The sequence below is a fragment of the Hippocampus comes genome, unplaced genomic scaffold (assembly GCF_001891065.2).
Source record: "Hippocampus comes isolate QL1 unplaced genomic scaffold, H_comes_QL1_v1.1 scaffold474, whole genome shotgun sequence".
In the NCBI taxonomy this organism is placed as follows: Eukaryota; Metazoa; Chordata; class Actinopteri; order Syngnathiformes; family Syngnathidae; genus Hippocampus; species Hippocampus comes.
In genome coordinates this window covers 84828-97226 of record NW_017804803.1, presented here as the reverse complement: position 1 = coordinate 97226, position 12399 = coordinate 84828, and the positions used below count along the sequence as shown (strand labels likewise).

The following is a 12399-nucleotide window of genomic DNA, read 5'->3' as shown; positions in this document are numbered from 1 at the left end:
TTATTTCCCTAAAAGGGCTATTTCTATTATTAAGCAGGCACAACTTAACAAAATAAGAGTTCCTGTGCCTCAACACAATACCTCTCATTATTTGCTGTGTACTGGCAAAGTGAATAATTATTTTCATGCACCCCATTATTGGTTGGTTGTGAGGAGTGTTGATTTGTATAAGCTTGGCTTGACCATACTAAATGGGCATATAGCCCTGCTCCCCATCACCGCTGTGCATGGGACCGGACCTTGGTCTTATTAAAAAAAAAAAAAAAGTGGACCGACAGCATTTCTAGTTGAGGACCACTGCAATAGGGCTTTGTTTACATCGAGCTTTCACAACCGCTGCAGCTGTAACAAAGCGCTTTACAGAACATTTAAAATACTACGTCCACGAAATCTGAGTATTGATCCATATATAAGGCGCATCGGATTATAAGAAACTATTCCCATCTCTGTCCAGCTCCCCTTTGAACATTGCGTGCAGGCAGGGGCGTTCTTACGCTTTTGAGTCTCGTCTTTCACGCATTACGTCAACTAATTATTTCTTTGGACTTTTTTTTGGCACAAGTAATGAAGACAATCAGGGGAAATTTATCGGAATAAAAATGTGTTTTTACATGTAAAATATTACGGAGTCAAAGTGAAAGTGACCAATAATGAATGGATGAAATAAAGTACCGATATGTGAACATGCTACCGAGGTACAGTAGCGAAGTGTATGTACTTTGTACTCAATGATGTTACCCAATTCATAGTGTAAGATGTAGATTGAAACTCCATACATTTTTGTCTACATTCATTTACTGTGTATAGTGGCTCTGCTCAGTTAGCATAAATGAATGCCTTATTTTGTAATTGATCGATGCACCACTGTCAAAGGGCGCAGTAATATGCTGTGAAGACAAGCGTGGTTGGAGATGCAAACAGTTTGCCATAGTACATTGCGCACTCACAAATCACATGCGAAGGCATTTCAAATTTAAATAGCTGTGACAGTTCAACGGTTGAGCAGATCTCTTAATCTGCTAATACATCAGGATGTGGAAAAAAGGTGAGACAGCAACAGCCATCAAGAATCACCACTAACCCTGAGACAAATGAATGGAGGTGAAAATTAAAACATTCTAAGCATATCCAAACCCAAACAAAATTTTCTCTGTCATTTACATTCAGTGGTGATTGAATATGTTCCAATTCCAACACACTGTACCGAAGGCCTACCTTATTAATGGAGTAATGGGTCTACTGATGATGGTATTTGAAGAATTTAACCAATGGAAAACCCAACATTTATCGCATCCACAAAAAAAGTAAACTATTTTGTTAGATTCTCAACAAACAAAATATTTTTTATCATACAGTGAAAAAAATGGTGTTGTTGAATATACTCAGTTCACATGTAAATAAGCGGGTACTCAAGCACTTACTTTAGTCGAGGTACTCGAAATACTCAAGGACGAGTTTAAAGTGTAAAATCTTGCCTCTTTGCAGGTACCTGGTGCTAGAGCATGTGTCTGGTGGAGAGCTCTTTGACTACCTTGTGAAGAAAGGCCGACTGACACCTAAAGAAGCACGAAAATTCTTCCGACAGATCATATCAGCTCTGGACTTCTGCCACAGCCACTCCATATGGTTTGTCACCTTTAATATCTAACCCAGGGATGGGCAACTTAAATGCTGGAGGGGGCCACAGTTTTCCATCAGTGCTACTGGGGGGGGCACATAGGACCACACACCTCCTAACCAGATGTTTGACAAAAATGCTGATGGGAAGATAAAGAAAATATGTGCATACGTGCAAAATACCTGCTCTTCATATATTTCATTTTTGATCGTGCATGACAGTTAGCAATATGCTTTTTGTGGTTTGTCATCCTCATTTGTTTGGAAATGGAACATACTGTACAAATACTTTCCGAGCGAATGCTATTGTTTGTAACGTCCATAAAATGTGTCACAAATTGGCAGTAATAGGAAGATGTGGGTCCCAGGGAGACAGCAATTGATTATTGCTTTATACAGTGTGTGAATCATGAATTCATTACAGTTCCCGAATTTATTCAATCTGCATTATTGAGGTTGCAAAACTGAGCTGCGAACAGTGGTAAAGCTGTGTTTGTAACCTTACAGGTATATCACGAGCAATGTTTTGTGGGTTTGACTTTTGTAACCGTTTTTTTCTCTTTCGTGTCCTCTCATCCAGCCACCGAGACTTGAAGCCGGAGAATTTGTTATTAGATGAGAAGAACAACATCAGGATAGCAGACTTTGGCATGGCGTCTCTGCAGGTCGGGGAGAGTCTGTTGGAGACCAGCTGTGGGTGAGTGGCTAAAATACAAAAAGGCGCACAAAGTTTTTGATTAGCTTTTTTAAATCTTTCCAATATTTTGATCAAGATTTAATTAAATTTTTATTAAACAGCTGCATGCTATATAATGTGCGCTGCACAGGCCACTGTTGAGTACAATAAAGGGAAGATTACTTGCTTACCTTAAAAACAGACTGATATTTTTCACAAATATTGCAACTGGTTAAACTGTTGTTAAAAACTTCCCTCCATCCATCCATTTTCCGGTCTGCTTTATTCTCACAAGGGTTGTCGCGGGGGTGCTGGAGCCTATTCTAGCTGCCTTCAGTTTTTCAAAAATGTTTTGCTTAAAAAAGGTCAGCTTGATACTGCTGGGTAGTTGTCATTCAGAAAGTGCCTTTCCACTGATGCTTTGAAGGCAGAAGGGAAGGTGCACTCCTGAAGAGAGAAATTTATCGTGTTTAAAAGCTCTTTGTGAAACAGTCCATGATCCTTTAAATCTTCTTTAAATATACAAATAATTAAATGAGGGCAGCATGTGGTAGACTTGTTCGAACGTCCGCCTCACAGTGCCGAGGTACAGGGTTCGATTCCGGCTCCCCAGGACTGCCTGGGTTCTTTCCGGGTACTCTGGTTACCTCCCACATTTCAAAAACATGCATGGCAGCTTAATGGAACACTCTAAATTACTGCGAACATGTCATTGTGAGCGCGAATCGTTGTTTGTCTGTGTGTGCCCTACAATTGGCTGGCAACTGCCCAAAGACAGCTGAGATGGGCTCCAGCACGCCTGTAACCCTCGTGAGGATAAACGGATTAGAAAATGGATGAATGGATAACTAAATTAATATTAAAATAAATAAATGTTTGAAATAATTGAATGTACAATTAAATAAATAAATATATGGTTCCATAAATGTTGAAATTAAAAAAAACAAAATAAATATAAATGTAATGTAAACATAAATAAATATAAATAATAAACTAAATATTGAAATAAGTAAAGCACATTCATTCATCTTTTTTTTTTTAAAACAATGTACTTATTTAATTTCTGCACTGCCGGTCCTCTATAACCTACCACAGTCACCTCATTTAAGATTTAAGATTGAAGATATCCTTTATTTGTCCCACACTGGGGAAATTTACAGTCCACAGCAGCAAGATAATGGGTAGAAAGAAGAAAGAAGAAAAGAAAAACAAACACCGTTCAATTAAGTGCAATATAAATACAGATATGGATAGGGTCATGTTGATAATCATGTTGATAATATTTCATAATGATACACAGCCACATGATGCAAGGACCAATACACAAGTCCTGGAAGCTGCAAACTGTTCATATGAAGTAACATGACATAGTTGAGTAACTGAGTGTCAAAAAAACATTCAATTTCTTTTCCTTGGGAAACTACTTGGTTGATTTGGCAGTTTGTTTTGGCTCATTATCATTCGGCGTGATAAAGGAGCTACCAGTCGATTTGGTCGCATCTTTCTTTGACTTTCCTTAAAATGTTTCTAGAGACTGCGTTAATTGTGCCGCTGCCATCATGGCGCATGAATGAAGATTAATGAGCCTCTGCTGGATGAAGTCGTGTAAGACAAAGCCGTGATATGACCTCCTCTGGGTTTCAGAGATGAGCTTGTATAATTTGTATCATTTGCATATCCTTTCCATCACTTTTGTGAAGGTTCATATTTGTCCATGAAATCCAATGCATAACACTCCCCAATAGAATTTTTTTAGCTTGCCGCTATACTCTTTTGGCAAATTCCAGCCTTGACTTCCGATTACTCCTGCTACTTCTTTGAATCCTATGGTTTTGTCTTCGAGCTTTTGTTCATGGAATCTTCTGCCAACAGTTGCTAGTGATACTTTGATACAGTCTTTCTTTATGATGACGAATCATTGAGGGATTGTGCAGCCATCTTTGCATGAGTAAAAAGGCTGATGACTTTTCCCTTATTGTATGACAATGCCGAAAATATAAAATGCTACTCAGGGAGGTGTCGCTCTGAGCAGGAAGACTGAAAACATGAACAGGTGTAAGCATTTCCGTTAATTTTCGTAAATAAGGGCTGAGCAGGAAGACTGAAAACATGAACAGGTGTAAGGAGATGGCATTTCCGTTAATTTTCGTAAATAAGGCATAGATTGTGCATCCACATTTGTTCAGCACAGAAATTTGAGGAGACACTTAAAGGGAGTCACACTATCTGCTTCATTTATTCAACAATGAGTCGACACAGACAGTGGCCCGATAAAACTCTTCGCACGAATGTCAGAATAATGACTCTATTAAGCAATGCTCAGAATGATTGTTCCGAAGAATTAATGTTCAGGATTTTTTTTCTTTCTTTTTTTGCCAATTTTACACTGTGATTTCTATCTTCAGTTTTAAAAGTCCCTATCAGTATTTTAAGCCAGTGGCTGTTTTCGCACGCACATATTGTCTCACATTTTTCATCTTACCTGTCTAGAGGTGTAGTAAAACAAAGCAAGTTGTAAATATTGATTTGTAGCTAGACCAACAGTTAACCTTTTGCGGGTTCCTTAAACAATCTGCAAATGTTGACGAACTGTCATTTTTCTTCTACGTGTGTTTATGTTTCTCCTCAGAGATATTTTATCAATGTGTTTTTTTGGAGCACAAATAAGCTCTAAACCATAAATTATAGTCATCATTTATTTGACAAGCGCTGCTACAAACTAATTGTGTGATGTAAAAAAAGGCCCTGGTTGACACCAAACAGCTTTTTATTTTTTTATTTACATACAGTATATTTTATTTATTTTTATGTAAGGAACGGTGAAGATGTTTGTCTAGCCATGTAACTCAAACCAGAAAAGTAATATTTTATTACATTATTGCTTATTTCATGAAGCAATATCGTATTTAGTTTTGTTTGTCTAGCAAAGTTCAGGTTCCCAATGTTATGTAATGTCATGGAGGGATTTGTTCAACCCCTCTCAGCGAGAAGGTTTTGTGATCTTTAGTCATTTCTTCTTCGGTATGTTGGCTGCTGGCTGTGTTGCCTTTGAGTGAGTATGATGTGTGATTTAGTGGACCACTTTGAGTCCTCTCCAGCATCATTCCCTCTGTGCCTCTTTTACAGATCGCCGCATTACGCCTGCCCAGAGGTTATCAGGGTAAGTGCTCTCTCCTTTGCCCTCTTTCTGTTTGCTGTCTTTTATGAAACAATAGTAGCGCCAACCTCCTGCAGCGACACTTACGTCACTGTTGCAATCCCTCGGCATTCACTATATTCATTTTTTTTTTTTTTTTTGGCCTCAGACTATTTTCCCTTACTGGGAGGAAATATACTTTATGTCACTGCTACTCTTATATTATTTATGATGCAGTCATGCCATTTTGGCTCTCTTTGTTTTCCAGAGCTCACCAACCTTTTTGAAACTGAGAGTTGCCCATTCAATACACGCTTCTAAAATAACAAAAGTCCTCAAATTAACTGTAATTATTGTATGTGTTATGATTAATAAATGATATTCATCTATGTGTAGACATTGATCATATTAATGATTTCTCACAATCAGAAACAAATAAATACCAGTATCCAACACTTTTAAAATTCTCCGCGATCACATTTTCAAAAAGATCGCCTCTACAATGTTACAAGGAAATCACAATGTCTCATGGCTTCTAAGCTAGTTATACAATAGGATCGCGTGCTACTCATGTGGTCCTTGTGGCCGACCTGATGCCCATGAACACCTTGTTTGTGACCTCCTCTGCAATTGTGCTGATAACTAAACCTTAATAATACCGTAGATGTAACTTATGAAGCATATAAAACATTAATTCAATTTAAATTAAAAAAAAATTAACAAGTACAGTATTTCATGAACCAGTTGTTGACTCTAGATTGCACTGTTGGTTTAAAGAAAAAATTTGGAAAAAATGTCAATCCAGTGTGCTTTCAGTCCTATGTAAAGCAGAGTGCCATCTAGAGGAGTCAAAAATACAAAAAAATGGTTCATGAAGCATCTTGAAGCTTCATTTGCCCCATCTTTACTATACTATATGTGAGCTTTTTTTTTTTTTTTTTTTTCAAAAAAGGATGGTGCCAGGACACAGATGAAAGTGATTTGTAGTTTAATAAACTATCTGCATTTAAATGATATATCGTAATATTCTGCGGGTTTATTTTCCTCTCAATGTATATGTCTACAAGGGGGAGAAGTATGATGGCCGAAAAGCAGATGCATGGAGCTGTGGAGTCATCCTGTTTGCACTTTTAGTGGTGAGTTTTTTTTTTATTATTTTTTTTAAATCTCACTGGAGTGATTTCAAACTTGTTTTTGTTATTAAGTCTTCCCTGTTCTTTTTGCAAACACATATTACAGTATTTTCATTCTGTGCTGATATCATCTTGGGCCAAATGTTTCTGCAATTACATTTTATTGTGGTTTCAGCAATTTGCATTATAGGAACTTAAAAGGAAATCCTCTTGAATGGCATATACTGGGTAGTGCAGTGTTCAAGTAGTTTGCGAATCCGCCTCACACTTTGGAAGTTGGGGCTCTGAATCGTGACTTGCATCAGTTTTCTCTGGGTATGCTGACTTCTCCCCAGAGTCCGAAAACTTCTTTGGTTAATTGAAGACTCATAAGTTGTTCTTAGTTTTGAATGAGTGTGTGTGTGTGTGTGTGTGTGTGTGTGTGTGTGTGTGTGTGTGTGTGTGTGTGTGTGTGTGTGTGTGTGTGTGTGTGTGTGCGCGCACGTGCATGTAATGAAAAATAATATATTGCATTAAATTATGTTCCCTTTAGTTCAATGGTCGATGCTTTACATTGGTGTTCTTTTTCAATCCAATAATTGTCATTGATGGACATATTTGCTGTTCAAAAACTTTACATTCAAAACGCAATTGTGTTTGCCTCCAATAAATTCATCAGAACGTATCCAGTTCTTTACCGACTTTGCCACGGATTAGATTGTAAGAAACATCTGATATGCAGTTATGATACCATACACCGAGGTACTTTTATAATCGAGGCTTTCATAACATCCATCCATCCATTTTCTGATCGACCTATCTTCACACGGGCCGCGGGCCTGCCGGAGCCTATCCCAGTTGTCTTCGGGCAGGAGGTGGGGTACAACCTGAACTGGTTGCCAGCCAATCGGAGGGCACACATAGACAAACAACCACTGCTTTCATATTATATTTAATATAAGTAGGCAAATATATGTTTTTTTAAACAATAAACTTGAAATTATCGTGACTATTCTTTTTGTTTTTGTTGCTATCACATTGTTGAATAGTGTGGAATTGATTGAAGCAAAATGAAAAGCTTTGAAAATATTCAAAAGTGTCGTCTTTACCTGATTTGAAACATGTTTCAATGGAGGTAAACATTGAAATAGGCTCATGTTCTATTTTGTGTTCATATTTTTATATCAGACTCCAGAGGAGTAGTACCTCACCAATCATGAACTTAATACTGTCAAGAAATGGACACCGGTCTCAAGGTGTACATAATGTCATTTATCTAAACTGGGGGAAAAAAGCGCATTGTGGTGTTTTTGTACATAACAGCAGTGAAGAAATAGGTCTTATTGGTTTAGCGGCGCAAATGATCATGGTTGATGTGCTTCACAATGCGGTGCTCTGCTGGTTACATGAATAACACTTAATATCAAGGCACTCGTTGCCAATTCACACATTGTGAGTCGAATAAATATGTGGAGAGTAGCTCAAAGGTGTTTCTTTTCCCTTCATCTGGCAATTAGAGTGGGTCCTAAACAGCAACTCATTCATTCATTTCAGTACCGGTTCTCCTCATGAGGGTCGTGGTGGCGTGCTGGAGCCCACCCCAGCTGATTTCGGGCTAAAGGCAGCAGCCCGAACTGGTTGCCAGTCAGTCACAGGGCACTTATAGAAACGGACAACCATTCACACCCACAGCAACATATCACTGAGTGTGAACCGATACCACGTTGCCAGCACACAAGGCAGGCTAGTGTACCGCTACACTATCAGCAACTTATTGGTCTTAACCATTGGTGGCCAAAACATGCATAGCAGTAATTCAAATTAAACTGTGTTAATAAACTAACCACCAGAAGGTTGTGGAACTGCTCAAATGGAACACAATCTGGCCCTCGGAGCAGATATCGTGGCTCTTTTAATATTGCGATATTGTGATTTTTTTTTCCATTATCTTTAACATAACTAGTAATTTCTGCATGGCAAGAAGAAGTTTAGTATAATCATATCTTAATGGCGGACATGAGAGTTGTGTGAGACATGACTGTTGAGGAAAGACTGTGGTCACACTGTTCAAAAAAAGCCTTGTGATTGTATTACTATTTGTTCTCAAACCACACACACATACTTCATTTTGGAAAATAAAGATGACGTCAAAAGGAAACGCCTGCAGTCGTTTGTGACTTGCAGTTGCAACAATTAAGTTTCATGTCTCTATTTTTATATCACAAAGATGCACCTTACACAACATCAAAACACTGTAATTCACACACAAAAAAAAGTAGAGTGCTCTCCTTGACGTGCCCTAACAGCATGTTTACTTGAGCATGTTATGTCCTGGAGCACTGAAGTCTTGTTTTATCCATCTATCTATCCATCCATTATGCGAGCCGCTTATCCTCACGAGGGTCGCCGGTGTGCTGGAGTTTACCCCAGCTGTCTTCAGGCAGTAGGTGGGGTGAACCCTGAAATGGTTGCTAGCCAATCACAGGGCACACATAGAGCAGTGCAGGTTGTGGGTTCAATACCGGCTCCGGCCTTCCTGTGTGGAGTTTGCCTGTTCTCCACAGGCCTACGTGGGTTTTCTCCAGGTACTCGGGTTTACTCCCACATTCCAAAAGCATGTATGGCAGGCTGATTGAACACTCTAAATTGTCCCTAAATTGTCCTTAGGTGTGAGTGTAAGCGCAAATGGTTGTTCTGTGTGTGCCCTGCGATTGGCTGGCAACCAGTTCAGGGTGTACCCTGCCTACTGCCCGAAGGCCGCTGGGATAGCCTCCAGCACCCCCCGAGTGTTAGGATAAAGCAGATCGGAAAATGGACGAATGGATGGGAGTAAACCAGAGTAACCTGCACCCCTGGACTGTGAGGCGGACGTGCTAAACAGTTGACCACTTTGCTGACATGTTATATTTTATATATAACCTTGTTTTATAAAGTCACAGGCAAAAATGTTCTGAGTCACTGACCACAACAGTTGATTATCAGGCCAAATGATCATTTTCAGATGTAATCCACATCATGCTTATAAATGTGATATGACAAATATCTAAAACAACATGATATGGCAAAAATATTTTTGTGGATTTTGTTATAAGGGTTAATGAACATCTCAGTTCCCAAAAATAAGATTTTTCTGGCTATTCCTTGATGGTTCAGGCATTACAGGGCTAAAAGCCAGATTATACTTTAAAAATGAGATACATTTTAAAGACCAATCAGTCTGGTGCAGTTCAGTACTGCTCTCTTGCAAGCAGTACTGAATACAAAAAATGAAAAGTGTACTTCTCCATCGTCACCAATACCACAGTGGATACACAAGACAGGTGGGAACATAAGCCTTACTTTCTAATTATACTTCCGATTGAATTATACTTTCTAACAGTCAAACATCTCCAGTAACAGTCGATGATGGTCAAGCATGGTGAACGAGTCTTTGGCGACTATTCGCGTGAATTTTCCTGAAGCACACACTAAAGTGGCTCCAATGAAAAAAAATCACAGCAAATGTTTTCTTCGCATCGCTGCACCAACTTTTTCAATGACAATTTAGTTGTGGGAGATGCATGTTACGTAAAGTGCAATCTGCATGTGTTTCATTTTGATTATACAATCAGTGTCAGTGGCCATCTGGCTCTGTTCTGCTCATTTTATTGACGTCACCAAGTGATCTCCTCAGCTGGAGAGCACAGAGTCACAGACCTGCTTCATCATCACTGGCACTGATGACCGATATCTCTTACACACAGCATCCTCTTTGTCAAAGTTCAACTAATCCATCAATGATCATCTGACAGCCTATTTCCATGAAAACAGAAGGTTGCTTTTGTGTGTGCTTGTAAAATTACACTGCAACTATACCTCTAAAGTCCCCCAATGACTGTCGGCCAGGCTTCCACTGGATCATTTTAAGTAAGGGCTGGAGTTTCCATGTTTGACCCAGTTGCATCACAACTTCTGGCACTGATGACGTCAATGAGCTTCAGGAGAGTGTGAATTTGTGTGTCTGTGCAATTCTCCCGTTGAATGATGATCATCTACACTGTTTCATATATCCATTCAAATAATTGTGTCAATTTTAAGTGATGTTGTAGTAAGACTTTTGGACTCACTGTACAACAGCCATAGAACATTTTAGAGAACATTTAAAATTCTGACTCCAAGAAATCAGAATATTGACCCAAATATAAGGTGCATTGGATTATAAAGCACCCTGTTGGCTTTTGAGAAAATTTAATGCTTTTAGGTGCACCTCATAGTGAGGAAAATATGGTGTGTATCTTGTTGTGTCTGTGTGTGTGTGTGTGCGTGCGTGCGTGCGTGCGTGCGTGTGTGTAAGGCAGCCCGGCGGTCGAGTGGTTTAGCACGTCTCCTTCACAGTGCAGTGCAGAGTTACAGAGTTCGATTCCAGCTCCGGCCTCCCTGTGCGGAGTTTGCATGTTCTCCCTGGGCCTGCGTGGGTTTTCTCCGGGTACTCTGGTTTCCTCCCACATTCCAAAAACATGCATGGCAGGCTGATTGACACTCAAAATTGTCCCTCGGTGTGAGTGTGAGCATGGATGGTTGTTTGTCTCTCTGCCCTGCGATTGGCTGGCAACCAGTTCAGTGTGTCCCCCGCCTCCTGCCCAAAGACGGCTGGGATAGGGCACAGGGAATGCCGCTCTATTTACATTGAATAATGAAAATAAGTACAGTACATGTAATGCACCGTTAATTTAAGTTTTCCACTTTTAATCACCAGGGCGCTTTGCCTTTTGATGATGACAACTTGAGGAATCTTTTGGAGAAGGTGAAACTCGGAGTTTTCCACATGCCTCACTTCATCCCGCCAGAATGCCAAAACCTCCTTCAGGGCATGATTGAAGTGGACGCTTCGAAGAGACTGACGGTAAGCCACGTATGGTCATCACTCTACCACCTGAGACGTGCCAACAAATAACTCATTCGCTCACTTTCAGTTGTTTACAGCTCATAATTCGATTTAGGTTATTCGGGCAAAATATACAATTCGGACACAAAGCTGCTGCACCCTAAAATCATTGTCAATTATCAGTGTTATCAGGTTCAAATATGGAACTACATTCATCATAAATAATTAGAAATTACGATTAACACATTTCAAAATGGCGCCTTATGGTTCATTTAATTTTTGTCTTTGTTTTTTCTCTGTTGTGTTGCAGTTAGAGCAGATCCAGAAGCATTCGTGGTACCTGTAAGTAAATCAACCATGCCAAAATATAATGAGCATATTGAATGTTACTGTAGGACATGTATCACTCTTTTTTCTTCTTGTTACATGATTTATTCAGTTATAAACTGTAGTTTGAAGTGGCCTAAAACATTTTGCACTACCCAACAGCTGTATTTAAATCAAACTTAGCATCCCAGCATGGGTCCACTATATTGCACCCCAACATGTGTGTCAACAGCATTCCGGTGACATCGTCGTCATTTTTGTATTGGGCCACCACGTCATAGTTATAGTTTCTGTCGAAGGACCATTAAAACTGCAAACCCAAATAAATGATTTATGATTGTCATAAACTTAACAAATTGAGGAATAACTTGTTGATATAAAAGGGGGCAACAAAAGATGCTTGCATTAATACCACGTTTTTCAAAGTGAAGGCAATTTGTAATTTTGGTATTTTAGCAAGAAACATGAAGTCGATGCACATGGTTTGCTTACGTGGGCCACATCAAATTATGTGGCGTGGCTGGATCAAGCCCCCGTGCTTTACATTTGACACCTTCGACTTTGAGTGACAAGTGACACAAACAACAGCAAGATGTTGCAGCCTAACGTGGCTACCAAATCTGGGCTAATGACTGACACTGAAAGCAGTTTGGGGCTACGGTGAGTG

At 39.4% G+C, this 12399-nt stretch overlaps 1 protein-coding gene across 9 annotated transcripts in view; it reads left to right on the top strand.

Annotated features, from left to right (window-relative positions):
* LOC109531237 (serine/threonine-protein kinase BRSK2-like) overlaps nucleotides 1-12399 on the top strand; it is a 106392-nt gene that overhangs the window by 68354 nt on the left and 25639 nt on the right. For all 9 annotated transcript variants that reach the window (XM_019895545.1, XM_019895463.1, XM_019895624.1 and 6 more), the window contains exons 4-9: nucleotides 1486-1626; nucleotides 2198-2314; nucleotides 5420-5453; nucleotides 6497-6565; nucleotides 11277-11423; nucleotides 11716-11747. In XM_019895545.1, the coding sequence (XP_019751104.1) occupies nucleotides 1486-1626; nucleotides 2198-2314; nucleotides 5420-5453; nucleotides 6497-6565; nucleotides 11277-11423; nucleotides 11716-11747 (540 nt within the window). The remainder of the gene's footprint in view (nucleotides 1-1485; nucleotides 1627-2197; nucleotides 2315-5419; nucleotides 5454-6496; nucleotides 6566-11276; nucleotides 11424-11715; nucleotides 11748-12399) is intronic.